This window comes from Mesoplodon mirus, assembly GCF_964341445.2.
Source record: "Mesoplodon mirus genome assembly, chromosome: X".
Lineage (NCBI taxonomy): Eukaryota > Metazoa > Chordata > Mammalia > Artiodactyla > Ziphiidae > Mesoplodon > Mesoplodon mirus.
The window spans coordinates 94,891,024-94,918,679 of NC_138981.1; the positions used below are offsets into that span (position 1 = coordinate 94,891,024).

General features: G+C 50.2%; 1 protein-coding gene across 4 annotated transcripts in view; it reads left to right on the forward strand.

Moving 5' to 3' along the window:
* Nucleotides 1-26,468, forward strand: part of TMEM164 (transmembrane protein 164) — a 165,496-nt gene extending 139,028 nt beyond the window's left edge. For all 4 annotated transcript variants that reach the window (XM_082609038.1, XM_082609039.1, XM_082609035.1 and 1 more), the window contains 2 exons: nt 20,027-20,127; nt 21,760-26,468. In XM_082609038.1, the coding sequence (XP_082465164.1) occupies nt 20,027-20,127; nt 21,760-21,966 (308 nt within the window). In that variant the 3' untranslated portion in view covers nt 21,967-26,468. The remainder of the gene's footprint in view (nt 1-20,026; nt 20,128-21,759) is intronic.
* Nucleotides 26,469-27,656: the final 1,188 nt, after the last annotated feature.

Here is a 27,656-nt window from a genome sequence, read left to right on the forward strand (position 1 = left end):
CCTTGTCCTTGAATTATGTGTTCCTCTCATGTGCTCATTCTTCTCATTGTTGTTTTTGTTTTTTACAAAATTAAATCCTGGGAGCTCTTTATAAATAGGAGTTGGCCCTTTGTGATATGACCTGCAGATATCTTCCCCACTTATGTCATTTGTTTTGTAACTTTGCTCATGATTTATTTTTGCCAGGTAGGAGGTTTACATTTCCATGTAATGTATCTATTATTTTACAGCATCTGAATTTTGAGTCACGGGTAGAAGGCCCTTCCCTACTCCAACGTCATAAAGAAATATATCCCATATTTTCTTCTGCTGTGTTAGTAGTTCCACTTATTTATTTTTTATTATTATTTTTTTACCTTTAAGTCTTTTATCCACTTGGAATTTATCCTGGTATTAAAGGGACCAGCTTTATTTCCAGATGGTCTCTCATTTGTCCCAACACTGTTTATCAAATAGTCCGGCCTGATCAGATCTGCTTGTGGAAAAGATCGTGCCGGTGCTGTGTACAGAGACCACCATGTTCTAAACTTTTACCTCCTAGATGGCTCTCACGGCCATCCCCTTCCTGCCATCTCTAGGGCCACAACCTTGGGCTGAGACACCATGGCAGTTGGCTCTGTGTGATCTCCCCGCCCCCAGCCTCCCCCGCTCCTCCTAACAGCCCTTCGGTCCTGGCAACCCCCAAAGCTGTTTCTAAAGCCCACATTGGCTCATAGCACTTCCCTGTTCGGAAACCTTCAGTGATTCCCCCTTGTCCCCAGAGCACTGTGCGTCCTCCCAGGGGCACACAAGAGCCTGTGTGCCCTGGCCCTGCCCCTTTCCCTTCGTGTTCCTCCTTTCCTTGTTCTCTGCACTCTGGTGATACCCAAATCCTTAGGGTCCCCTGAGTTTACTGTGCAACTTTCATGGCTCTGTGCCCTTGAAAATGCCATGACTTCTGGCAGGAATCCCCATGTCTAGCTTGTTGGCCAGGAAAGCATGCCTTCTTCAAAACTCACCTCTGTAGTCACCTTCTCCAGGCAGCCCTCTGAAACTATTCTGTGGCTGAACTTGTCACACTGCAGTGCAGGTGTCTGTTTACATGCCCGTCACTCTAAGGACAGGAATTTTTCTTTTGTTCTCGATATCTGAAGGATGAATGAATGAATGACTATATATCCACACACTATGCATTGCACATATCCTGTTATACATCTTACAAGCTAACATTTATTGTGCACTTTCCATGAAGTGGGCACTGGGTAAGAGTTTTACAAGGTGATCTTGATCTCACTGAATCCGCACAAAGTTCACTAGACTTACGGGGCCCGTGACGTTGGATGTGGGGGAAAAAAAAATCACGTTTTCATTTGCATTAACTCCAACTGAAATACAGCATTTCCTTCAGTTCTGAATCGCAGACAGCAACCCACAGTTGCATTTGCAGTACTTGGCATGTTGTCGTTCATATAAATCACAGATAGTTTCTACTGATTACAGCTGCTACAGATAATCTTGAAAAATCATTTTCACTTCATCATCACCTCAATATTTAAAGACATTTATTATTTAAAAGTATTCTACTAACTGTATTTTGATAGTATTTTTTATAACCCTGTATCTTTTTAGATATTTATATTTAAAATATAGTTACTTAATATATAAATATAATATATTTAATATGTAATATATTTTATATATTTATATTTTAAAAGCTTTATTCTGAGAAAGGGCCCCAAACAGCCCAAGGGATCCAAGGTACCCAAAGGTTAGGCACCCCTGCACTAGAGTTTAAACTGGCATTTGAAACCAGGCAGGCAGACGTCATGACCACACTTCATGTAGTTGCTGGATTTGACAGACTATGGGTTCGAATCCTGGTTCTGGCACTTGGGCTAGTGCCTTCATCTCTCTGTGTCTGTTTTCTTGTTTGTAAAATGAGGATTAGTAGGTGTGTTGTGAGGGGTCAGGGAGCTCATATATGTAGAGTATATAGAACAGTGCCTGACGCATGGTAAGTGGTGTGTATTGTTTTTCTTATTATTAGCCACTTATACTGCTTCTCGTTAATTTCACATCTGTCTTCCAACTAGACCATGGGCTCTTGGGGTCAGGGTTGTACCTTGCTGACTTCGAAAGCCACAGGCTTGCAGATACAAAGTGCATGTTTGTCAGTGGATTTAACACTGCTGACACCCCTCCTCTTAGACGCCCGTTTCTCCTTTGAGCCCCATGACACCCCTGTCTCCAGGTTCTCCTCCTCCTCCGGCTGTTTCTCCTTGGGCTCCTCTGCCCTGCCTGCCCGAGATCCTGGCATTCCCCATCTATAGATGCAGGCCCGAGAAACGCCACAGGTACTTTAGATTAAACATCTGCAATCAGCTTCCTCAATTCCATGCTCCTCCCTCCAACCTGCTGTTCTTCCTCTTCCTCTGTTTCTTATCTTACTGGCTCCACCAACCATCCAGTGCCAAAATCCAAGGCAGCTTCGTGGACCCCTTCCTCTGCCTCATCCCCTATACCAATCGGCTCAGAAGTTCTGAGGATCCAGATTCTCAAAATGCTTGCCAGTTTGGCCCCCACCCCCCTGTCCTAGTCCAGGCTCTCAGCGTCCATTGCTGGGACTAGTACTTTGATTCTTCTCTCATCTCCCTGCCCCCTGATTGCCCCTACCTCCCACCCAGTCTCTCCTGCATCCAGTCTCCAAAATACCTTTCTAAAGAAAGCAAATCTGATCAGAATTCACTCCGCTGCTTAAAATTCCCATACAGGATGAAGACCAAACTCCTTTACGTGGCATTCAAGACTGTTCACAGTCTGACCCTTGCCTTTCTCTTGGACCCAATTTCCCATCACTTAAGAGTTCAACTCCCATTGCTTTTACCTTCAAAGTCATAACTGCGCCCCCCCACCCTGTCCCCCGCCCAATACACAAACCAGCTTCTCTACTTGAACCTGGCAAACTCAGCGTCCTCCTCTACAAGTTAGCTCAAAGGTGCTACCTCCTCTCTGGATCTGTGTCTGACTTTCCTAGGCAGCCTAAGGCATATTTTCCTGGAAGTTCCTTATACTTTTTATATTCCATATCTAATTGTTTATCTGTGCTTCGCCACTAGGTGGCAGTCTCGTCTTTTCATCTTTTCAGGAGATGAAGCTGTATTGGGTTGGCCAAAAGGTGTGTTCAGGTTTCGTTCGGGTTTTTCCACAACATCTTAGGGGAAAACCCGAACGAACTTTTTGGCGAACCCAGTAGAATTAAAATCATATTTTATTGTAATTTAAATTAATAATGAATCATTAAATTAATAATAGTGTTTATTATAATTAAGATGCTATAGGAGCAAGGGAGAGGGTGAAGTCTTCTGAGGCCACACGATTTTGGTCTGGGTAGCCATGGGCGGGGGGATTGACTGCCCCTAATGCATAGGGAGCACAGAAGGAAGGAGCATATTTTAAGGAGGAAGGTGATTTTACTTGAGTTTAAGGCAATTCTAGGCTCTCCAGGTTGAGATGTCCAGGAGGCCATTGAATGGAATATTCTGGAGCTGTTCAGGGGATTCTGGGCTAGAGGCTAACTTTGATAGCTTTGGTATAAAGGTGATGGATATAAACATGGAAATGATGAGATGATCCAGGGTAACTGTGTAGGTGGGGAGGAAATAGAACTTTGAAAAAGGCCTTATGGGACATGAACCTGTAAATAATAGACAGGAAGAAGAAGGTAAGGAAATTGTAGGAATGGTCAGAGCAACAGAGGAGTGGCTAGTTGTTCTGGAAGCGAAGGCACTAGAAATTGTCATCAAAGGACTAGTGATCCAGAGTGCCACATTGTTTCAGAGGGTTCCAGGAAAGTGAGGTCATTGGAGATGTGAGGATGGGATGGAAGCACTTAAGGGCATTAAGGAAGGAGGGGTGAAGGGCCTTGCAGAGTCAAGGGAGGGGTTTCTCTCCCCTGCTTTCCCCTCTTCCCCCTCCCTCTCTGCCCATGGCTTGGGGCACGTTCAGGTGCTAAGATGAAGGCCGGTCATGAGAGGGCACATTGAAGGCACTGGGAGAAAGGGGAGTGAATGACTTAGGTGATGACAACCGCTGAGAGTGAAAGGGCTTGATGGTAGACTGAGAAGGGTAATGACAGGAGGAGTAAGTGCTGTGGGAAATGAGAGAAGGAGATAAGTCTAGACTGTTCCAGTGCTGTCCAATGGAATGCTCTGTGATGCCAGAGGTATTCTATATCTGCTCTGTTCATCATGGCAGCCATGAGCTCCAGGTGGCTCCTGAGCAGATGAAATGTGGCTCGTGCGGTCGAAGCACTAGGACTGGGGAATTTCGAATTTAACTTTAAGGAACTTGAATTGCAGTTGAAATAGCCGCTGCTGTGATGGACAGCGTAGCTCTTCTTCAACCTTCTGGTTGGTGGCTAGCACTGAGGGGACCCCTCCTGAAACAGATTTCCTTGCATCCTTCCAGTACTGGTCTGTCCGGTTACCCCATTTTCTCCAGGAGGGCTCAGCAGCCTGAGTGCAGAAGCAGAACATCTGGCTTGAGGGATCCATTCAAGGTTGGGGCTTTGGAAGTAAGGTCAGTGGTGTTGAAGATCCAGAAGGCAAGGGATGTTCGGGACAGAGTTTTAGTAACCGTGCCTTTGGGTTTCCGACCAAGGGTGGGTCACCCAAGGAACAGTAAGAATGAGAAACAGAGTGCCGCTTTCATATTAGCTGAGTACGCACCCAGGACCTCAGTGTAGGCAGGGCTGGGCTAGAGCTTGCAGCTTTGGTCTGGACACCCAAGTGAGCTTCCTCCTCTGGATCCTAAGAATCTAAGGTGGCCAGATCTGTAGAGCAGGCCTCAACTTATTTCCCACCCAGTCAAAGGAGCTGAGAAGCTAGGGTAGAGAGGAAGGTGAATAGGCCTGGGTGCCCAGAGAGACAGGTTCTTCTGAGATGTGCATGATGAAAAGTACGTGCTGCCCATTATGAAGCTAGACTACACGGTTTCAAGTCTTGGTTCTGTTGCTTAGTAGCTGTGTGACCTTGGCTAAGTTCCTTAGCTTCTCTGCTTCAGTCTCCTCATCTGTAAAATAAGAATAATAGTACAGGTGACTGTTGAACAACATGGAGGTTAGGGGTGCCGATGCCCTGCACAGTCAAATGTATAATTTTTGACTCCCCCCCATACTTTAACTACTAATTGCCTGCTGTTGGCTGGAAGCCTTACCGATAACAGTCTATTAACACATATTTTATATGTTATATATGTGATATACTGTATTCTTACAATAAAGTAAGCTAGAGAAGAGAAAATGTTATTAAGAAAATCATCAGGAAAGAGAAAATACATTTACAGTGCGTATATACGTATTTATTGAACAAATCCACGTATAAGTGGATCTGCACAGTTCAAACCCGTGGTGTTTCCGGTTCGGCTGTACTTCCTCAGAGGGTTGTAATGCGCATTAAATGTCTTAATGTATGTAAAGCGCTTCTAAAAGTGCCTGCCCCTTAGTTCTTACTACATAAGTTTGCTGTCGTTAGCATGATTTTTTTCTTGCTAATGTGTCAGGACTCAGCCTACAAACCTATGAAACGTGGCCTGCGCGGTTTCTTCTCACGTTAACAAGCTAGGGGATGAGCTAGTGAGTGGGGAGGTAGAAGTGTGGGGCGGGAGGGATGAAGAGTGCCCTATGCCCAGCAGGGAAGAAATCCTTGGGGGGAGGAAAGGGGCACCAAGGGGTCGGAGGTCACGAGGAAGTCCACGGGCACGTGCACGGTAGGAATGAGGATGTGAAAGCTGAAACTCTGGGCAGCTGTGGTCAGATGCTCCTGTGTGAGGTGGGGCAGTTGGCGGTGTTGACCGAAGCCAGTTGTGGGGAGCGAGGTTTAGTAGAGGCGCAGATCGGCAGGCAGAGTCCCTGCTCAGAACAGCCAGAGGGAGAAGCAGTGTCCTCAGAGGAGAGTCAGGGCTCCTTAGGGGGAGGAGGTGGAAGGGCCATTCTGTGCAAGGGCAGCAGGTACAGAGGGATTTGTTGCCGGTAGGGTCGCCGTCGTGGGTTTCCAACTGGGATGGCTTGGACGGCAGCCAACTTGAGGACCTGTAGGGCTGGTGGTGCAACTCCCCACTCTGGGAACTCCCTTTTCTCCATCCCTGTGGGGTGTTTTTGGTTGGCTTTTATTTAAGCACGGTTTCTTAACCTGGGGTCCACAGATAGGAATTAAGGGGTCCATTAACTTGGATGAGAAAAATAATCACATGTTTGTTTTCACTAACCTCTAGCAGAAACGCAGCACATGAATGTAGGTATGAGCCATACCTGCGGATTTGTTGTCAGTAGCAATCGCAGATGGCTTCCTATCACGTTACAGTCGGGGCAGACAACTCAGAATACTGTTTATGCTCATCGCTGCTTTGAAATTACGGTAGTTGCCTAGCTCTTATTATTAAACACATTAATAAAGAAACATAAGTACTATATTACAAATCTCTTTAAATATTTTGATAACCGTGTTTTAACGTCATTGCCTTCATTTATAACCCTTTGCCTTTTATTTTATGCATATAAAACCTTGTTCTAAGAAGGGATTCACCAGTGTCCTCATGTTTCCTGAGGGGACCCTGCCAGGCACAGGAAGGCTAACAAGCCCCACCTCCAGGCTGCTTGGAAACCCCTTTAAGTTTCACTAGAGGGCGCTCTTGTTTCAGACTTGGAGAACAGTGGACTCTCAGGCTTGACCCAGGTGACAAGGTTGTTTTGAAGTCCAAGCAAATCATATGTCCTTTGGGGACACCTCAGGAAACTGGGGTGTAAGAACCCCAGTGTTGTTTGATCTGGGCAAGCCACTTCTCTCTTTTTTTTTTTTTTTTTTTTTTTGCGGTACGCGGGCCTCTCACTCTTGTTGTGGCCTCTCCCGCTGCGGAGCACAGGCTCCGGAGGTGCAGGCTCAGCGGCCATGGCTCATGGGCCCAACCGCTCCGCGGCACGTGGGGTCCTCCCGGACCAGGGCACGAACCCGCGTCCCCTGCATCGGCAGGCGGACTCTCAACCACTGCGCCACCAGGGAAGCCCGCCACTTCTCTCTTGAGTGGGCTTTACACTTATCTCCTGCAGAATGAGGGCTGGGATACAGCCCCTGTGCTAGCTTCTAGGACAGTTAAAGCCAGAGCACTTTGGCCTGTGATGTCCCCAAGTTTTCATACCGACCTCAGTTCTAGGTGGTGCCCCTGTTTCTCTCCCACCCAATGTTAGCCCACTGACCCACTTGTCTGTCTAGCTTTAGGATGCTGGGAAGGTTCTCTTTCACTGGCTTCCCAGTTCCACTTTGCTGGTCAGGCGAGGGGCAGGAGAAAGGATAAGGGACTCAGGTAGATTCTGAAGGCTCCTGTTGGGTTAGGGGGTTAGAGGGAAAAGCTGGGGAATTTGAGAAATTGGCCCAGGGCTGATCCCTGTGCAGGAGGGTGGGTAGGCGAGTTTCTGAAGACTGTGGGATTTTCGCTGCTGAAGAGGAAGTATTTGGAGCTCAGGAGTGCTTTGTGGGAGCAGGGAATTAATTAATTCAAGGAGCAGTATCTGCCCCTCTACCGGTAGCTTTCCCTGGACCTCTTGGTACCTCTTGGTACCTCTTGCAACTCCAGAATTCCCCCTAAGGCAGTGTGGTTGGAGGACCTCGCATCGATCACCTGAGGTGCTTGTTACTAAGATGGAAATTCCGGGGTCCACCCAGATCTGGATTCTAGTCTCTGGTGCAGGGCCCAGGAATATACATTTTCCATAGGTTCTCTAGGGTAAAGGTTCTCAAAGTCTGGTCCTTGGACCAGCGGCAGCAGCCTAACCAGGGAACCTGTTAGAAATGAAAATTCTCGGATTCCTGATTCTAGGCCCCCCTTCAGACCTACTGAATCAGAAATTCTTGGGTGGGACCCAGCAAAGATGCCTTTTAACAAGCCCTCCAGGGGATTCTGATGCCAGCTCATGCTTGCGAGCCACCCGCCAGGGGATTCTGATACAGACTGAAGGTTTAGCCTCATTGCCTCAAATGATCCAAGAGCTGGCTCCCCCTTGCTGAAAGCTCACCAGAGACCCAGCAAGTACTAACTGTAAAACATGTGTGAGGCACGGGGCGGGTTATGTTTAGTAGCGCTTTCCCCTGGAGTATCTCTGCGCTCCTTTAGCTCTTCTATCCCTACAATGCTCCCGCAAGGAGCAGAGAGCCTGAGAATTCCCTGCCAGCAGGACTCTGACGCTTAGAGGGGTTTTGATTCACACAGGTGGTCACACAGCAACTTGAGAAGAGCAGAAGCTGGGACCTGGGTCTCTGGACTGCAGTGCTTGTTTGCTAGGCCAGGTCCACCTCTTGGAGTCTTTGCCAGCTCAGGGTCCTCACTCTGTGTGCTTTTGGCAGAGGACTGGCTCTCCAATCCTCATGGATGAAGGTGGGTCTTTACGTTGCCTTAGCCATAGGCTGGGTGGCCCAGTCAGCCTCCACCAGGAAGTTTGAGGGTGAAGCCTGGCCTGAGTGGGCTCCCCAGCCGCTCAGGATAGAAGGTCAACCAGGTGGACCTTCCACATGGACACCCAACTTGGGACAGCTTTGTACATTAAGCAGACTAGAGGGTATAGTTCACTTGATCCAATGCCTGGATGAAAAGCAGCCTGACTTGGGCCTGCGCTCAACAGCTGAGGATGGGAAATCACCACATCTGTGGTCGTGTTGGGCTTGCACCACCTAGAGCTCTGTCTTCCGGGTAAATGAGGGTGTCTCATTTAGAGGGCACCAAAGATGGGATGGCATTGTTGTCAGGAACTAGACTTGTCATTCTCCCCCCATACCCAAACCTGCACCTTCTCCGATGCTCCCCATCCCACTGACTGGTACCACCATTCACTCATTATCCAGGCCAGAAATCTTAAGATAACCATTGGCTCTTCACCACTCCCACCACATCCAGTCAATCTGATCTCCTGATCATTTCTCAAATTCATTCCTACTACTTCTATTTTATTTAGCTCACGTCTGATCATCCCTGACTTGGTCTACTCCAATAGCCTCAACACTGGCCTCCCTGCCTCTAGTCTTACCCTATTTCAATCAGCAGCCAGATGGGGAGCTTTATCCCTTACAATGTAGAGTGTGGTCTGAGGACCCCCAGCACCTGGGAGTTAGTTAGAAATGCAGACGCTCTGGCCCCCACCCCAGACCTACTGCATCAGAGCCCACATTTTAACAAGATCTCAAGATGATTTGTAAAGTCCAAAATATCTAATGTTGCAAACAGTTTTCTTAAAGAACTGGCCCTCGTCTCTTGTTTATCCCTTTCTCCCGCATGATAGTCCACTGCTACTGAACTGTATAAAGTTCTCAAACATACTGGGCTGCTCACTTCATTCTTTCAGCAAATATGTATTGAACCCCTCCTTTGTGTCAGGCACTTGCTGGGGATAAAGCAGCGAGTAAAGCGGATACGTATTTTTGCTTTCATGGAGCTTACATTCTTTTGTGGCAGGAGACAGTAAAGAAATAAGTACATAGAAATAAGTAAACTATAGAGTAAGTCAGATGATGTTAAGTGTATAAAGGAAGAGAAAAAGCAGGGCAGCGGGTATAGTGTTGCTGAATGGGTGGAGAGAGTAAAGGAAGGCCTCACTGAGAATGTGACATCTGAGCGAATGCTTGCCGGCTTCTGGATATCTGGGGGAAGAATACGCCAAGCAGAGAAAATAACGAGTGTAAAGGCCCTGAGACAGAAGTGTTTCTAGAATATTCTAGCAATAGCAAGTATGTCAGTGTGTCTAGAGCCATGTGAAGGAAGGGGAAAGTGGTAGCAGATGAAGTCAGAGAGGTGTGATATAGGTGAGGGGCAGATCATATATAGGGCCTCATAGACCATTGTAAGGACTTGACATTTTCTTTTTAGGGAGCTGGGAGGCCATTAGAGGCTTTTGAGCGGAGGACTGACATGATCTGAGTTAATCTTTCAAGGGATCACCCAGTTGCTATGCTGAAATTAGACTGTACGGGCACAGGATAGAAATAGGGACACCTATAAGTAATGTTTGCAATAAAAGAGGAAGGAGATGCTAGAGGCTTGGGCTTGGGTACTAACAGTAGCAGCAGAGAAATGCCATTGGATTCTGGATACATGCTGAAGGCACAGCCAGCAGGAGTTGCTGATGGATCAGATGTGGGATGTGACAGAGAGGAGTCAGGGATGACTCTAAGGTTTTTGACCTTAGTAACTTAAATGAGTTACCATTTACTGAGATAAGGAAGACTAGGAGAAGGGGTTTTGTTCTTGTTTATTGCTTTTTTGTTGGGTCGGGGGAGGAAGTGCTCTTTCAGTTATCTAATGTTGTATAACATCCCCAAAACTCAGTAGCTTAAAACAATGACTTATTATTTTTCACAGTTGTGTCAGTTGACTGGGTCATTCTTTGTCGTGGACTGAATGTTTGTCTCCTCCCCTGAAATTCCTATGCTGAAGTCCTAACAACCGCCCCCGCCCGCATGTGATGATGTTTGGAGGTGGGGTTTTTGGAACGTAATTAGGGTTGGATGAGGTCATGGGGGTGGGGCTTTTGTGAATGGGGTTAGTGCCCTTATAAGAAGAGGCCATAGAGTTCCCTAGCCCCTTCTACCATGTGAGAACAGGGCAAAAAGATGTCTGTCTATGGACAAGGACGTGGGTTCTCACCCAACACCAAGTCTACCAGTACCTTGATCTTGGACTTCCCAGCCTCCAGAACTGTGAGAAATAAGTTTCTGTTGTTTAAGCCACCCAGCTTATGGTATTTTGTTATGGCTGCCTGAGCTAAGACATTTCTTTTTTCTACTTACTGGTCCTGCTTGGGTTCAACTGGTACAGCTGGGATAGCTGGGCCTCTCTATCCACAAGGCCTTTCATGGCATGGGGGTCTCAGGGCAGCATTCCAAGAGGGCAAGCCCCAATTCATAAGTGCTTATGAAGCCTCTGATTGCATCTTTTTGATGAAGTCCCATTGACCAAAGCAAGTTCCCTGGCTGAACCAGATGGGCCACATGGCCAAATCATCGTGGGAGAGGAATACATGAGGGTGTGGATACTGGGAAGGTGTGATTCACTGGGAGCCAGTACTGTAACAGTCTACCATAGGAGACAAAATCAAAAGCTGCATTGAAGAATGAGATGCCCACTTAGATATGCAAGTGCAGATATTGAGTAGACTGTGAGCTATGTGAGCCTGGAGTTCAAGGCAGAGGTCCAGGCTGAGATGTAATTGTTGGAGTCGTCAGCACGCAGATTGTGTTAAAGCCATGAGATTGGTTGAAATCACTTAGGGAATGAAAGTATTTAGAGAAGAGAAAAGCTCTGAGTTCTGCAACCTGATCCTCTCCATCATTTAGCAGTCAAGGAGACGAGGAGGAAGCAGTAAAGGAGACCGAGAAGAAGCAGGCTGTGAGGCAGGAGGAGAACTAAGACAGCAGCATCCCAGAAGCCAAGTAAAGAACGTTTCAAGACAGAAAGGGTGCATAAGATGAGGCCTGGGAATTGGCCACTGGATTTAGCAATGAAAAGATTATTTGTGACCTTGATGGGAGTTGTTTTGGTGGAGGGAGGGGTGGGGAGGTAGGCATGGAAGCCTGATCCGCTCGTGTTGAGAGAGAATGGGAAGAGAGGAATTGTAGACAGCGGAATATAGACAAGTGCTGTCCAATAAAAACATGTAAGCCACACATGTAATTTCAAATGTCCTGGTAGTCACACTAAAAAAAAAGGTAAAAGAAATGGGTGAGGGCCTCCCTGGTGGCGCAGTGGTTGGGAGTCCGCCTGCCGATGCAGGGGATGCGGGTTCGTGCCCCGGTCTGGGAGGATCCCATATGCCGCGGAGCGGCTGGGCCCGTGAGCCATGGCCGCTGAGCCTGCGCATCCGGAGCCTGTGCCCCGCAACGGGAGAGGCCACAACGGTGAGAGGCCCGCGATCCGAAAAAAAAAAAAAAAAGAAAAAACAAAGAAATGGGTGAAATTAATTTTCATAATATCTCTGATATTTAACCCACTATATTTAAAATATTATCACCCCCAAATGATATCAAATTATTACCAGGGTATTTTACATCCTTTGAAATACAGCAGTGTAGTTGACACTAGTAGCGCATCTCAATGTTAAACAGCCGCGTAGGGAAGTGGCCACCATATTAGACAGGGCAGGTATAGACGTTTCTCTCAAGGAGTTTTGCTGTGAAGATGAGCAGAGGATGCGGTGCTTGCAGGGGCGAAGTGAGGTCAAGTGTGTGTGTGTGTTTGTTTCACAATGGAAGCTGTTACAGTATGTTTAGTTTATATGCTAATGGGAATAATCCAGTAGAGAAGAAGAACTCCTCGATGTAAGGGAAAGAGAAACCGTTTCTGGAGTGATATTGAGTAGGTGAGAGCGGATGGGATTGGGATACAAAAGGGAAGGCCTGCCTTGGCTGGGGTCCTGGGCAGTTCATCCATGGGAACAGGGTGAAGGCAGAGCACATTGGGCACCGATGCAGATAAGTGGTTAGATGTGATCATGAGAGCTCCTGGAAGTTTTTGATTCCTTTTTTCTCAGTGAAGTAGGAATCAGGGTCATCATCTGAGAGTGAGGATGGGATAGAAGTGTTGAAGATCTGAGAAGACAGAAGACAATATTAAATTGTGGCCTGAGAGAGTGAACGGGCTGGGGAAGTGTAGTATGACTGTCTGGCGACATGAAAGATGCACTTGAGGTTTGTCATCACGAATCTGATGTGAGAACAGTCAGCACAGATGTTTTTCTCCAGCCGTGTTCAACTGCAAGCAAGGCGGGGGAGGAGGTTGGGACTTAACCAGGGCTGGGGTTTTTTCAACATGAGTACGGGGATAATGAGAGATGCCATGAAGTCAAAGGTGTATGCCAGGGCTAATTCGAGTGATGGGCCATGGAATTGAAGGAGAGAAGAGGGAGCCATGAGGGACAGCCAAAAAGATGGGAGGACCAATGGATCACAGATTCCAGGGGGGGTCAAAGAAGTGTTGCGGTCAGGGTTAGAGGGCGTCAGCTGGAAAGATAGACATGGTGGGTGAAGAGGGAATGCTTGACTTAACGAGGGGCTGCAGATATTCATAACTATAAGGTCTCAGGCACAAGCTTGTGAATGACTGGCTGAAGTGAGACGGGGACAAAATCATTGAGGAGAGGAGGCCAGGGAGCTGAGAGGCCAGGGTACTGGAGGGTTCATGTTAGGCATATGTTGAAAAGATCAAGAGATAAGATGGGGGTATTTTTGGAGAGAAAGGTACCGAGCCAGGTACTAATATCCCTGAGGAATATTAAGGACCATGACCCATAGTCTGTAGACAACTGTGAAACGGAGGGGTAGTAGGTTGGAAATGGCAAGGCAAAGAAAGAAGTTCCCTACTCTCCCTATATGGGCCCAGGGGGAAAATAAACCAGTGCCTACTTCAGAGGGCTAGAGGTGAAGCAGGCTCCTTGTGGGGAGAGGTAGGTCAGGGAAGAGCATAAAGGATGAAGGGAACATTCAGAGAAGTGATCGAAACATTGGGAATTTGGCTAACGATTGCTCTGTGACTTTGCATATCCTGTTCCCTTTTCCTGGCATTCCCTTCCTTACCTTGTGCACCTGGAAAGCTTTTCTTCAGTTGTTTACAACCCAGCTCCTGCATCGCTACTTTCCTGAAATTGTTACAGCAAAGATCACCAGTGACCAGCATGTTGCCAAAACCAGTGGAAGTATTTGTCTTTACTGTACCTCTCCAAAGAAGCGTGTTCCCAGTGGAGTTTTCCGTGATGATGGGAATGTTCTTTCTCCGCCCTGTCCAATATGGTAGCCACTAGCTGTGTGTGGTTATCGAACACTTGAGATGTGATGGGCTACTGAGGAACCAGATTTCTAATTTTATTTCATCTTAACCCATTTAAATGTAAATTGCCATGTGTGGCTCGTGGCAGTCTTCAACCTTGTCTTTCTCCTGGCAACTATTGCTGTTTTCCAGGCTCTGTCCTTGGTCCTTTAATCTCATTCTGTGGACTCTTCTGTGTTGATCTTATCCATACCCCAAGCTCTGTTTCTGGGACATCTCCCTCTTCTGAGCTCTAGACCTGGACTTGCACAGCCTATTGGAGACGTCCGTGTGGGTATCCTATAGGCATTCAGTGTCAGCACACCCCCAACCTGAACTCTCCTCTCCCCTGAATCGACTGCCCTCAGTCACTGAACTCATAGACCTGGGAGTCACCCTAGGTGTCTCCTCCTCTGTGTCCTACGAATTGCCAAGTCATCCACTTCTGCAGAAGCATCCGAACTGGTCTTCAACCTTATCCCTCTCCTGTCCATCACCCACACTGCTGCCAGAGCAGTCGAGCTAGCTGAAACAGAAACCTGACCTTGCACTCCCCTGTTTCAAACCTCTCAATGGCTTCTCGTTGTGAAGAGGATAAAGGCCAAGGTCCCGGGCATGGCAGACAAGGCTCTTCATGACCTGAGCTGGTCTCTCCAGCTTCATCTCTGGGCACGTGTCCCCTCCCACTTGATGCTCCAGTTACACAGACCTGCTTGGGATTACATGCAAATGGCATGCTGTTTCATGCCTCCACACCTTTTCCCAGGCTGTGCCCTGCCGCCCGGAATGTCCTTTCCTTCCTTTAAGCTCCTGCTGCCATCTCCTTCTTGTTCTTCAAAACTCACCCAAACTGTCATGTTCTTCAGCTCGCCTTCCTCAGTGTCTCCATTACTTAGCGCGCTTACCTTATCACACCATCTCATTGCTCACGGGTAAGCTGCAGGGTAGTTCTGAAGGGCAGGGCCTGTCTTGACCTCCGTCTCCCCACTGTCTAGCATGGAGTCTGCCCAGCGTGCAGCCAGTCCGTGTTGAGTGAATGGGTAATATGTAAAAGTGAATGACTTGAAGGGAGCAGGAAGAAGATTGGAGAATAGGATGCCGTCCTGCCCAGTCTCATCTCCTCGGTGTAAGCCCTTCTCGAGTGGGATTAGAGGATGAGAGAAAGGGCCCTTGGGAGAGGCCTCTGGGGATCGGTCTTGGCTGCTGGTGGCACAGTTGATGTCTCTCCCAGCACTCATAAAACTTCCTTCTGGCAGAAATCAATTTCAGAAAAAGCTATTATTTCGGTTTCCCCCTACCTTTAGAGCTGAAATGCTTCTATCCTCCTGGGGTAGAAGATGCTAGCAGAAAATGTCACATTTATTGTTTTTCTTAAAGTAAAAAAAAGTTTTATGTGTTTAATTTTTCTGAAAGTGCTTAAGTTTCTATTTTCTCTTAAAAGAAAGCTGGTTTTTCACTGAGATTTTCCCAAGGGCCACATCCAGGTATATAAAAAAAGAATGATGTGCATTTGCATACAATTTGCATATATCTGTGTAGACTGGGTCATCTATTCTCATGGTGCTTTCTTTTTTTTCTTTATTTTTTCAAAGAGATTGAATATTTGATCACCTTTGCAATGAAAAGAACCAACAGCAGTGAAAAGGCAGAGGAAACCACAAAGTCCCCTTTCATAGAAAAAGATCATCTCTTTATGAGATTCCTTGTCATCTTCCAGTCTTCTATGAGATTTTGGATGGCTGTGGTTGCCATGATAAAAATAGCAGCTGCCATCTGTATGCCAGGCTAGCTGCTGTATTTACTTTTTTTTTATATCTCTTATTCCACTCAGCAGCCCTGAGAGATAGACGTTGCTACAGGAAACAGGCTTAGAGGGGTGGCACAATTTGCCCAAGGTCACCCCTCTAGGCAGTGGCAGAGGCAGGACTCAAACCCAAGGCTGTCTGACCCCAAGGCCTTTGTTTTAAACCACTAAGCTGTATTTTCCATCACTGATGTACTGTTTGGTGTTCTGTCATTTACACTTGCCATCACGAGCCAGGGACTTTGCCACACAGGTATATAGTTTGTCTAGTTGTTATTTGAATGGCAGTGGACTGTTGCACAATACTGAGGGACCAGAGTTTACTTAACTTATCTCCCCAATTGGTTTGTTTCCAGTGTTTCAATATAGTAGGTAGTGCAGGTGTAAATATATTTGTGCAAATAAGGGCCATGTGTTGGGTGTTTGAGGTATTGGACGGTAGTCCTCAAAGTAGCATTGTTGAGCCAGAGGGTTATAGTGTTATAGATGCTCCAGAAAGCCTGTCCCATTCATCTCCCAAGCAGTGATGATTTTTTGAGTGCCTACCGTGCATCCGGTGCTGGAGGTGAAGAGGTGATTCAGAAATGGCCCCTCCCTCAGAGAACTAATTGTCTTGACGTGGGACGGGTGATGTAACACAGAATGAATGGTCCTGAGGTGGCAGTGAGAGAAATGTGCCCCTTGGCAGTGCCTGAGCGTTCCTTTCCCCCCATATATAGGGCAGGACAGGGTTCAGGGGCTTTAGGGGAGGGTGGGGGAGGGCTGCTGAAGTCTGGCTGAGGATACTTCCCCCTCTGGTCCTTTTTTCCCCCTGCAGCCACCACCAGGCCCATGGGGTCTGTCACTACTGCCCGGCTGCCACCAGGGGGAGCCAAGCAGAGGCTGGAGGGAAGGGACACCTGGGGAAAACTGCTCAGGGCTCTAAGCACCTGTCGGTCCTCCAGGTGCCCTCTTCCCCTTTATGTCCCCAGCAGTCAGGGTGACAACATGGTACCCAATTCCCACTCATCCAGCAGACAGGCAAGTGCACACAGTATAAGCGCATTCCAAGTTCTGTGCTAGATACCTGCTAGGAACACAGAAACGAATCCCACGCAGTCCTCGACCCGAGGCATTCGTCTAGACGGGTAGAGAGACAAAGAGCTGGTACAACGTGGTGTGATGGAGGTCTGCGACAAGTGGCAGCGGGGGCATTGAGCAGTGAGCCCTTTGGCATTGTGTCTGAGAGCCCAGTGCTCTGCTGTTGACTTCGGCTGTGGTACTGCCCATCTCCCAGCCTCAGTTTGTCCATCTACAAAGTGGACGGATGAGTCCAATCCCTGCAAAGGGCCTTCTGACTCAGATGTGCAGTGAGCCCGCCTCTTGTTCACAGAGCAAGCCTGAGCTTCTCCCCCAGAAGACCCAGGGGGGCTTCAGTCACCCCCATCTCACTGCTCTCCTTCCCTCTACACTCCCCACCATGGTGTTCCTTGTTCTGCCTCTGGCCTTCTTCCTCACTCGGTCTGCATATGCTCCTGTGACTTCAGTTACTGTCCTGTGCCGATGACACCTATATATGGACGCTCGGCCCCGTCCTTTTCACCGAGCTTGTGATTCATATAATAATGAAAATAATCAGCATTTCTTAGATCCCAGATATGGCACTCCAATCATGGCTTAAATGATCTTATCTACCCAACGACCTTGTGAAGTAGGCGGCGGCACCCCATTCTGCAGACGAGTGAAACTGAGTTCAAGAGATACTGAGGCTTGCCCAAGGCCCTGAGGTCGCTAAGCAACAAGAGCCAGGATTTGAGAACCTGTGTCTGCCCGGCTCCAGTGCCCACACTGTCACCCATCACGCTGTATTTCCCAGAGTGCAGGCAGCGACCTAAGAGACGGTTCTACTTGGATAGTTCACGGACACCTCAACTTCAACATGTCTAAAATTGGCCTCCTTTCTCCACCTTCTGTCCCAAATCTGCCTTTTCCTCTCTTCTCCATCTCAGTAAATGGCACCATCCACCCAGTGATGCCCAGCTAGAACCCAGGGCCACCGCCGTTATCTTCAGAGCTATCCATCCTCCTCTGTCATCGGGTTCCTGAAGCAGTCTCCGTCTCAGTCCCCCACCTCGACTCTCTCTGCTCCAGCCCACACCCCACACCCCGGCCAGGCTGATCTTTCTCAAGCACACGTCTGATCACATCACTTTCCCACTTCAGACCCCTCTGCCGCTTTCTGTGGCTCTGCGGCAGAGCTCGAAGCTGGCCACCAATGAGCTGAAAGCCATCCAAGAAGACACGTTTTGTGTGGTCCGTTGAGCGTTCTTAAAACAATTTGAATTATTTGCCAACGTTCAAAAATCAGGAAATTCCATATGAAAGTTCCCATTTCTGGCTTCTCTTGCAAAAGTGAAAACACTGGCAACTCTAGGCCCACGTCCCCATAGGGCAATGATCGGGTGGAACTGAGTCGTGGCTGACCTCTTCAGAAGGGGCCTGGGCTTTCCAGTTGGCCCATCTCCAGCATCCCTGTTGTCTGGTCAACCCCCTGCTCCCAGTTACCTGCCTGCCTGAGGCTTGAGGCATCTGGGGTCATGACCCTGTGGCACAAGATGAAGCCCAAAGCCCTCAGCCTGGCTCCTAAGGTCCTACCTGACCCAGCTGGGAGCAGCGTAGCCCTGCCAACCTCAGAGTCCTATTCCTGCTCACTGCCCCATCACAGTGTCCCCTGTGGTCTCAACTCTTACCCATAGTTCTGTGAATTGGCTCGTTCCCACGGATGTCTGCCTTCCTGCAGGCTGCTGCTCTGGAATGCCTAGGCCCCTCTTTTAGTCCCATTTGTCCTTTAGGACTCTGCTCGGTGCCCCCTCCACCAAAAATCATCAGTCTTCCCCCCCGCCAAGCTGAGTTCCGTCCTCCCATAATATGTGGCACAGACCTGGGTCATCACACCCATCATACCGGTTCTCATTGTTAGCAGCTTGCCTGCCTCCTCCGCCAGATTGTGCATCTGAGGCTGCAGGGAGCCCGTCTTCTTTATGTTCCTATCCCCAAAGTTTGGCACAGGGCTTGGAATATAATAGGTGCCTAATAACTGGTGAATGAATGGATGAATCTGTGAAAGACTGACTTGGGAAAACACTACTCCAGGATGTCCCGTTGCCGCCTACTTGCTTGAGGGGGAGGGTTCCAGCTTCCTTCCATTCCGGAGCACCCCCATTGATGTATGCACCCATCGCATCCCATAAGCCACTCCCCTGCTCTGCACGGTCTAGGATACATCCAAGCCTACTGGGATAGGAGTTCCTGAGTGACGATAGAGGGAAAGTACATCATTCTTGCTGTTCCAAGGGGAGAGAGTTGTCTAATGGTTGGGAAATGGCACAACAACTGGATATGGCACATTCTTTAGTTACTTGAATGATGATAACGATGTGGTGACGACAGTACCCGACACGCATTGAACACTTTGATTGTACCAGATCCCGTACTGAGAGTTCTCAATACACTCTTTCCTTTACTCTTCACAACAACTCTCAGAAGTAGCCCCATTTTACAGACAAGGAAGCTGAGGTTCAGGGAGTTGAAACAACTTTTCCAGGGTCACACACAGCCAGTAAGTGGTAGAATCCAGGTTTGAAACCAAATCTGTGTGACATCTCAACCACCACGCCATACTTCCTCAGTGACGTTTCTCTTTAGAAACATGAGGGAATGATTAACATAAATGTGGAAATGAAGGCTATACAATTATATATACAGTAAGATTGCAATTAGTAATCAAAAGAAGAAAGAAAAGAAACTCCCAAGGCATACAGCAACCAAGGAGACACACCCACGTGCTAGCAGTGGTCACATTCAGCTAGTAGAGTGCTGGGGGTGTTTTTCTTCGTTTCCTCCATCTCATTTCTACCTTTTAACATTTTCTAAATTTCCTTTAGTGAGCACGTGCAGTCATCCCTCACTGTCCGAGGGGGACTGGTTCCAGGACCCCTGCGGGGACCAAAATCCGAGGCTGATCAAGCCCCTTATAGAAAACGGTGTAGTACAGTCCGCCGTCCGGATCCGTGGATTCCACATCCACAAGTTCAACTAACCATGGACCGATCCGGTTAGTTGAACCCGTGGATGTGGAACCTGCAGATACAGAGGGCCAACTGTATTACTTTTATAATAACAGTAAAAAAAAAAAAAAGTCCCTCTTTGTAATGGCCCCAGCATTACGTGGCAGAACAGACTTTGGAAGGGGTGATAAGAGTACCCAGCTAATCGGTTGGGGCTGTCTCTTGAGCAGCCATGGCAGGGCAGCAGAAGGGGGTAAACAGCAGGCGGTAGCTGTGGCCGCAGCGCCCGCACCCTCGTGGGACAAAGGAGGAGAAGTGGGTCACCAAACATGCTGTCTCACTGTCTCCACTTTTCCTCCAGGTGCTTATACCCCGGAGCCCCTCAGCAGTTTCTGCTGGGCCCTTCTCTCGACTGGCCTCATGTTCTTTTATCACTTCAGCGTCTTGCAGATCCTGGGCCTGGTAAGTTTGGTTCTATCCCCTTCTATCCCTTCTGTTTGGCGTTCTTCATAAATCTTGATAATCCTGGTTGGCGCTGGTGTATCGTTTTGTTTTGAAAATACAAGATGCCAAAGGCCAGGCTGTCAGAGTGTTGTGTCTGGGCTGCTGATTTATGATCCACAGCCTTGGCCTCTCCAAAGAGTTTTCTGAATCCTTCAGTAATGACTGTTTCTTTCGTCCCTGGGGAGGCAAGGAGGCCCTTCACTCACGGCCGCTTGGATCGGAGGTAGAGAGCTGTGCTGGGAAGTGGTTTGCTGTGGACCCCACGCGAGGCAGGATGCTAGCCCTGGCCCTGGGCCTGGGGGAGGCTTCTGACCTTGGGTCCATTCCGGGTCTACTACCGGGCCCTGAGCTGTGTGTCCAGTGAAAGTGTGGTGTCGGGTGACCCCCGTGGCATTCTGGGATGTTCAGTAGTCGAGTTATCCAGAGCCCAGGGTTGCTGAGTGCGTGGGCGGTGTGTCTAGTGGTGGCGAAGTGAGTAGCCAGAGCTTGGGGCTGGGGCTGGGGCTGGGGTCGGGAGACCCAAGTTCAAGTCCTGGCCTTGCCCCTGCTCTGGGTGAGTCACCTCATTCTCGAGTGCAGTGCGCTCTCCACCCTCCGTGACACGGCACAGGCCTGCAACCCCGACCCTGAGAGGTGGTGAGGACTTGTCTTTAAGGAGAACGTGCTTGAAGGGCTTTGGAAGGCAGGGACCGTGGCCGTGCTCGAGGCTGGAGCGGCGTGCCGGGTTTTGTGTGCCAGCTGCACTGATGTAGCGTTAGCCGCGTGGACCTGGCAGGACTAGGGCGTGTAACCGATGTCACCAGCGCCTTTGTTGAAGCACTCAGTCATTTTGTCTTCCCCATCCCGGCGTGTTGCTCTGCTCTGGTTGGCCTGGGGGCTAGTTTGAGCTCCTTGCCAATAGCATGAATGCTTCCTGTGCTCTAGGGAGGGAGCAGTATGACCTTCACACCTGCTCTCCACCAGGACTCCTCAATTCCAGAGGAGTCAGTGTGCTCATGTCACCATACATACCGTGCTCGGTCTCACCTCTGGGCCTCCTACAAGGAAAGGCTCCGTTCACTCCATTCCTCGCCATGACCCCCATCCATCCTTCATGAGTCCATTCAGGTGTCACTGCCCTCGTGAAATCTTCTCCGAGAACTCAGCCCCCATCCTGTACACCCCTCAGTTCCCATGGTGGGCAAGAGCTGGTGAGCACCGTCTGCTTTGAGGTCACACGTGGTAGACCGATCACCCCACCTTGATGCAGGCAGGGGCCATGCCGTGGACTGCCTTTATCCCATGACACCCCTCCGGGTCTAGGCACCTAGTAAATGCTTAGGAATGGCAACGGGCACTGGGCCCCACCGGAAGGCAAGACTGAGCAAAACCGACCAGCTTTTCCACTGGACGGCCTCCCCCGTCACCTCCAAAGGGCTCTAGCCTTGACCCACTCAGAAAACCTAGGGGAGAAAGATCCCACTATGAACAGGTGGGGATTTGTCAATCCCTCCTTGTCTAGTCCCCATTAGGTAGACACGGCTGAACTGGCAGAAGCCAGAGAAAGCCTAAGGATGGTGAACGCTCACTCTGCCTCCCTTGTCCCTGCAGGTCACCGAAGTGAATTTGAACAACATGCTGTGTCCGGCCATCTCAGACCCATTCTACGGCCCCTGGTATCGCATCTGGGCCTCGGGACACCAGACTCTCATGACCATGACCCACGGGAAGCTGGTCATCCTGTTCTCATACATGGCTGGGCCCTTGTGTAAATATCTGCTGGATTTGCTCCGGCTTCCAGCCAAGAAAATAGACTGAAGGTGCTTGTGTTTTTTTGTTTTGTTTTGTTTTGGGGTTTTTTTTTTCTTCTGCCCCTGAGGAAACAAGTCCTGACTCCACTTGGAGGACACCCAGCTCTTGATGACATCATGGGAGAGGGCAGGAGGACGTTTGGTGTGTTTCTTTTTCCTTCCTCTCTGTCCCTTTCTTCCACCACTCTTCCTTCCCCGGCTCTTCCCCCAGGACGGCTCCTGGAGCGTGGGCTGTAGTCCTGGAGCCTGGGCTGTAGTGCTGGAGCCTGGGCTGTAGTCCTGGAGCATGGGCTGTAGTCCTGGAGCCTGGGCTGTAGTCCTGGAGCCTGGGCGGTAGTCCTGGAGCCTGGGCAGTAGTGCTGGAGCCTGGGCGGTAGTCCTGGAGCCTGGGCGGTAGTCCTGGAGCCTGGGCGGTAGTGCTGGAGCCTGGGCGGTAGTCCTGGAGCATGGGCTGTAGTCCTGGAGCATGGGCTGTAGTGCTGGAGCCTGGGCTGTAGTCCTGGAGCCTTGGCGGTAGTGCTGGAGCCTGGGCGGTAGTCCTGGAGCCTGGGCGGTAGTCCTGGAGCCTGGGCGGTAGTCCTGGAGCCTGGGCGGTAGTGCTGGAGCCTGGGCTGTAGTCCTGGAGCATGGGCTGTAGTCCTGGAGCATGAGCTGTAGTGCTGAGGGCCGCACGTTTCCTCCTTCCCTTCGCCACTCTCTCCCTGCTCCTCGTGGCCTTAAATGGCGAGACAGTAGTCAGTGGCTTTCACTCTGCTTGTTGCTGCTTTAACAATGTCTGGTTGAGGAGAAAGGGAACAACAAGCAGTAGTTGTTTTGGCATTGAAGCGATGAGATGAGATTGGGCTGTGTTTCATTCCTCCACTGCCAGGGACCTCCAGGCTTATGCTGGGGTCCCCTTTTGTCTCCAGCACAGCCCTCACCATAAGGGGACTGAGGCCTTGTTTCTATACCAGCGGCAAGCCGAGAGCCAAGGGATTTCCCAGTTCATGGCCAAAAGAGAGCTGGCCAGATTCTTCCCACTGGTGTCCCATGACTCAAAGCAAGCAGCCAACCAGCCACTCCCTCCAGGATGCTGCCAGAGGTGGGAGGTGTGGGGCGCTACCCAGCCCAGGGGCTAGATTCCACTATTGCAATGGCAAATCCAAAGTGCACAAGGTTGAAATGTCCACAACTAATGCTAGGCAGGACCTTGAGTAAATTCTGCTTGAGAGCTGAGAACTGACCCATATCCCAACCAGAAGTGAGCATAGAAATTAGTCAACAGCAGTGGTAACTTGAGAAAACTGTGATTTGAATCACATGCTTGCTTTTAGTTTAATGTTGATAATAGATGACATTTTAATTTTGAGTGCCCCTTAAATGTTCTCTCTCTCTTTTTTAAAGGCAGCTTCAGGGAAGGATGAGCTAGAGTTGGGTTTTTTGGCTCTTGGGGTTTTGTGTATTCGTCTGTCCATTTGCTTTTGGATGTTTGAGTTCGGAGAATCCTTGCATTAGGACCTGTCTCTGGAGGGACACCTGTCGATCCGTTTCGTGGTTTTACAGCCTGTACTGGCATCCTAGGTTTGGGAAGATACAGATCCTGCAGTGCTGTTTCCCTAGGGCCAGGTGTCGTCACTGTGGCCAGACTCAGAGCTGAATTGTTTAGCGTGGGGGGCATCACATGGTCCCCACCCCGAAAGCCCACGTCTGGGTTGAAAGGGAGGTACCAAAAAATCAGGTCCCCGTGGGTGGAGGTTCAAGTGCTCTGAAAGGGAGACATTTTGTTGCAAGGCAGCCTCAGTCATACATGGACCTCAAGAAGGGAGGTGGTGCCATTTGCTGGCTCCTTGTTGGCTCTTACTAAGAATAGATTACTTAATAACAGAAAAGGTACTTCTGTGACCTCCTCTGATGGGCCCCCCTCCCTCTCCCACTCTAGGCAACCCAGTTGCCCTGGGCCCATTCAATATTTCAGGTATTACTGTATCAGACCTAGATTGAGTTTCAGTGACTCAGTGGTCATAATTTTAGCAAGTGGACCTACAGGAGGCAGCAGGATGGGGAAGTCTCTCCTAGCAAGGCGAGGCCCAGGGAGGCAACCACGGCGGGGCCTATCCCTTTGCAGAGGTATGCTGGCAGTGAGGTCATCAGTCCCCAGGGTGTGGGGTTGCAGGAAGGGGGAACACCGAATGCTCTGGCTCCCCGTGAGCTCCTCAAGATGCGTGACCTTCATTTTCTGCCATCTTTGAGGGTTTGGCCGAATTTTTCTTAGTGCCTCTCAGCCCTGGGTTGCCCTCCGGAAGAGGCAGCTCTTGAGGGGCTGGATTCGCCCCGCCCACTGGCTGCATGTAGGCGTGGCTGATGAGGCAAGACCTCAGTGCCCCTTGGCCTCTTTGCAAAAGGTAAGGGGCTCTCTTCCTCCCTGTCTCCGTGGCCTGGTGCGGGGTGCCAGTCAGCTCGAGCTTCCCTCGCACTGGCATGCCTCTAAAAGTTCACCACGCTGGCTGGCACCTTTCTGCTGCTTAGAGGGAAAGAAAGTGGAAGCTATGTGCCTGGCTTGGCCAGGCCAGAGGCAGGTGCACCTGTCCAGGGGAGGGGGATGAGAAGGGGAGATGCAGGGCTTCTGGGGGCCAGGTTGGCTCAGAAACATGTAGGGGGAAGGAACAGAGAGCAAGTCCCGTCCACGGGTTGCACAGGGAGTCATGGCCCGTGTTGGAGGTGTTGGGCAGCAGCGGGCATCTGAATTGGTCTCTACCTGACTCTTTCCTTGGGCCAGGCCCATGCGGAGAGGTTACCTGGCCAGACCCTCGGCGGCCTGCCTTGGAGGGTGGCCCCTGCAGCGGTGGGCCTGGGCTGCCCAGCACATCCCCTGGGCTTTCCTGTCAGTGCCAAGGAGCTTCCCCAGCCATCCTGGCCAAGTTTCCATATGCCATTTGCCAGCATGTGAGAGCTCCGTGTGTGTCTGGGAGAGTGTTTGTGGAAGTGGACAGTTTCTTTTAAAATGGCCCCGGGAAGGCAAAGGAGTGTTCCCTCCAGCCCCCAGGTAGCCTTGGCTAAGGATTGGCCCAGTGAGATCAGTGTGTTCAGCTGGCCAACTTGGGGCATCAGCTCAGAATAACAGATGGTCATGCCTGCTCGTAGGCCCCCATCTCTTCTCCATTCCCCATGGTATTTGCTTCTATACACCAAAGATGATCTGGCCCATCTTCTTCCCGGAGGCCCAGTGATGTGTTCTCTGTCAGCTTGCGAGGAAGCCATGGCTTCTGTCCCCCAAAGTCAGCCTTCTCTCTTTCTCCTGGGACTTCTCAGCATTCACAGAAGCTGCTTGCAGCGTGGCCAGGATGTGTGGGGCGTCGGGGCCCTTTCCCATCTGGTACCTCACGTCCAGCTCTCAGATCATGCCTTCGGCTGCAGCCTCCATCGGGGTTTTGCTGTTAGTGCTCGTCGATACTTCAGTGTTTAGTGGAGCGGGCACAGCTGCCCACGGAGAGCAGGTTGGCAGCACGTCTCTGCGCCCTGGTGTTGGGGGGAGGCTGGCAGAAGACCCTTCCTCCCCCTCCCTTGGCCAAAAAAAAAAAAAAAAAGACTTCCATGGCTGTGTACGTGTTGATCCCGAGTCATCTGAAGGGGAGATGGGGAGGCGGGCCAGGGGAGAAGGGCCAGTGTGGCCCCTACAAGACAAGACACCGGTGCAGGTTTTGGTAAATCGGGAGCCAGGCGTAAGGGAGGATGTCTGTCCCGCAGGCCCTCGCATGCTCCTTGGACTACCGGGAAGGGGCGTCCTCACTGCATACCCTGCCCCGCCCTCTGGGGGTGGGTGGGTAGGGTCCACGAGAGGGAGCAAACCTTCCTCTTCTGTATATAGAGCGAGCCACTTGTGCTCAGGAAAACCTAGTCGCTTGTTGCTGCTCTTGTGACATTTTTGTACACTGGTTTGCTACTCGTGGCAAGAAACAAACACAACAAAAGAAGCCATTTCAAGCCGAGCTGTTGTTTGGGAAACCCGCTTTCTTTCAGTGTCAGTGTTGTGTTGTATTTGGAGGAATTCTTCATTTCTATTGGTGTTACTGTGGTAGAGAGAATAAGGTAGTCCGACTTGTAATTCTTTCTGCCGGGAAATTGGCAGTGCCTCTGTCGTCGCCCCAACCCCGGTCCTTCCTCATGCCCAGGGTGGGATTGCTATGCGCTGGGCACACCCCTCCCTGGCCCCCGCCCCCGCAGTGGCTCCCTTTAGAACCGGTCTTTGTCATCCCCATAAACAGCTGCAGGATGAGTATTTTTGCCAAGCTGGTTCTTGGGTGCTCCGTGCCCCTACCAGTTTGCTTGCCTCTTGGGGCATTTTGTAATGTTTTCTCTGTTTTGTAAAACCTTTTGATTGTACCACAGTGGTTTCTGCCGTCACCTTTGGAAATAAATGGTCATTAATTTGTGTACTTAGCGCTCTGAATTTTAGTCTGAGGCGTTTCTGTTGTTGAAGATCCTTGAATGAAAAGGAACCCTCACCATGGGACTCACTGTTAAATGTTTCCTTCATTTACTGCTATTAAAAGGTTTATGAGAACCCAGGAGTCTTGGCCTTGCTTCCCAGAACCCTCTCAGAAGGGCTTCTGCTTTGAAAAGTAGACAAAAGGGGCCGATGGTCGCCCAGGCCGTGGAGGACCACCAAGGGGCAGCTGGCGCACTCAGCACAGCTCTGCCCTGGGAGTCGCGTGGCCGGACGTGAGGCCACGAATCCCCACGGATTCCCCCACGCTGTTGCCTGCTTCCACCAGTGCTGCCAGGGACCGAGCAGGCCTTGTGCTCTTAGCAGGGCTTGTCTGCTGGGGGCATCTGCTGGGCTCGCGGGGCCCCATGTGCGCTGGGCCGGGCTGGAGGACTGAGCTAGAGGTGGCAGCTCTAAAACCAGACGTGATCAGGCTCGCTCATCCCAGGTTTCCCGAGGGCGGGCTCTGTTCAGCAGAGGTGCGAGGCTGACACAGGTCAGACCGTCCCGTGTGGAGGTAACCCTGCCCCTGGGGAACAGTCGGACCCGGCTGTCCAGGGCTCCCCACTGAGCAGCCCGTGGTGACTGTGATCAGCCCAGCCCGCCTTTACACCAGACAAGAGGCCCTACTCAGACTTTTGCCGCCGTGGCTGCTTCTAGAAGGGATACAGCTAGCCATAGCGGTCCCCAGTGCAGGTGGATTTCCTCATTGGCCAGTAGTTGGGCACCCAGGCTATCGGAGAGGCTGGGCCCTGCCATCCTGGACCACAAAACCACCAGCTTGGGCAAGTCGCTCGTTTGCCCGTGACCCCAGCTTCTCCATCAGTAAAGCTATAGCTACAGACGTGTGCCAGGCATGGTGCTAGGTCCCTCCATGTGCATTACAGGATGTAATCCCCTCAAAAACACGGTGAGCTGATTGCTCATGCTGTCCCTGTGGAACAGGCAGAAAGTGAGAAGAGGCTCAGATCTAATCAATCAATGGAAGAGCTGGCCTGGGAAGCCAGTTTGGTGAGGCTCCAGAGCCTCGGTGCTCAGCACTTTCCCCTTGACTCTGCTGCCTGTCTGGGTGCTGGCATGACTGGGCAGACCCTCGCCCAGGGCCCCCAGGCCTGAGGGGAACGGGAGGAGAATGGGGCAGTGAGGTGGAAGGCGAGAGAGAGGAGGGCGGGCCCCGCGACTGCCGAGGCAGGGGGTCAAGCCCATCTTTTCTTCTGCTGCCAGCAAACCTGACC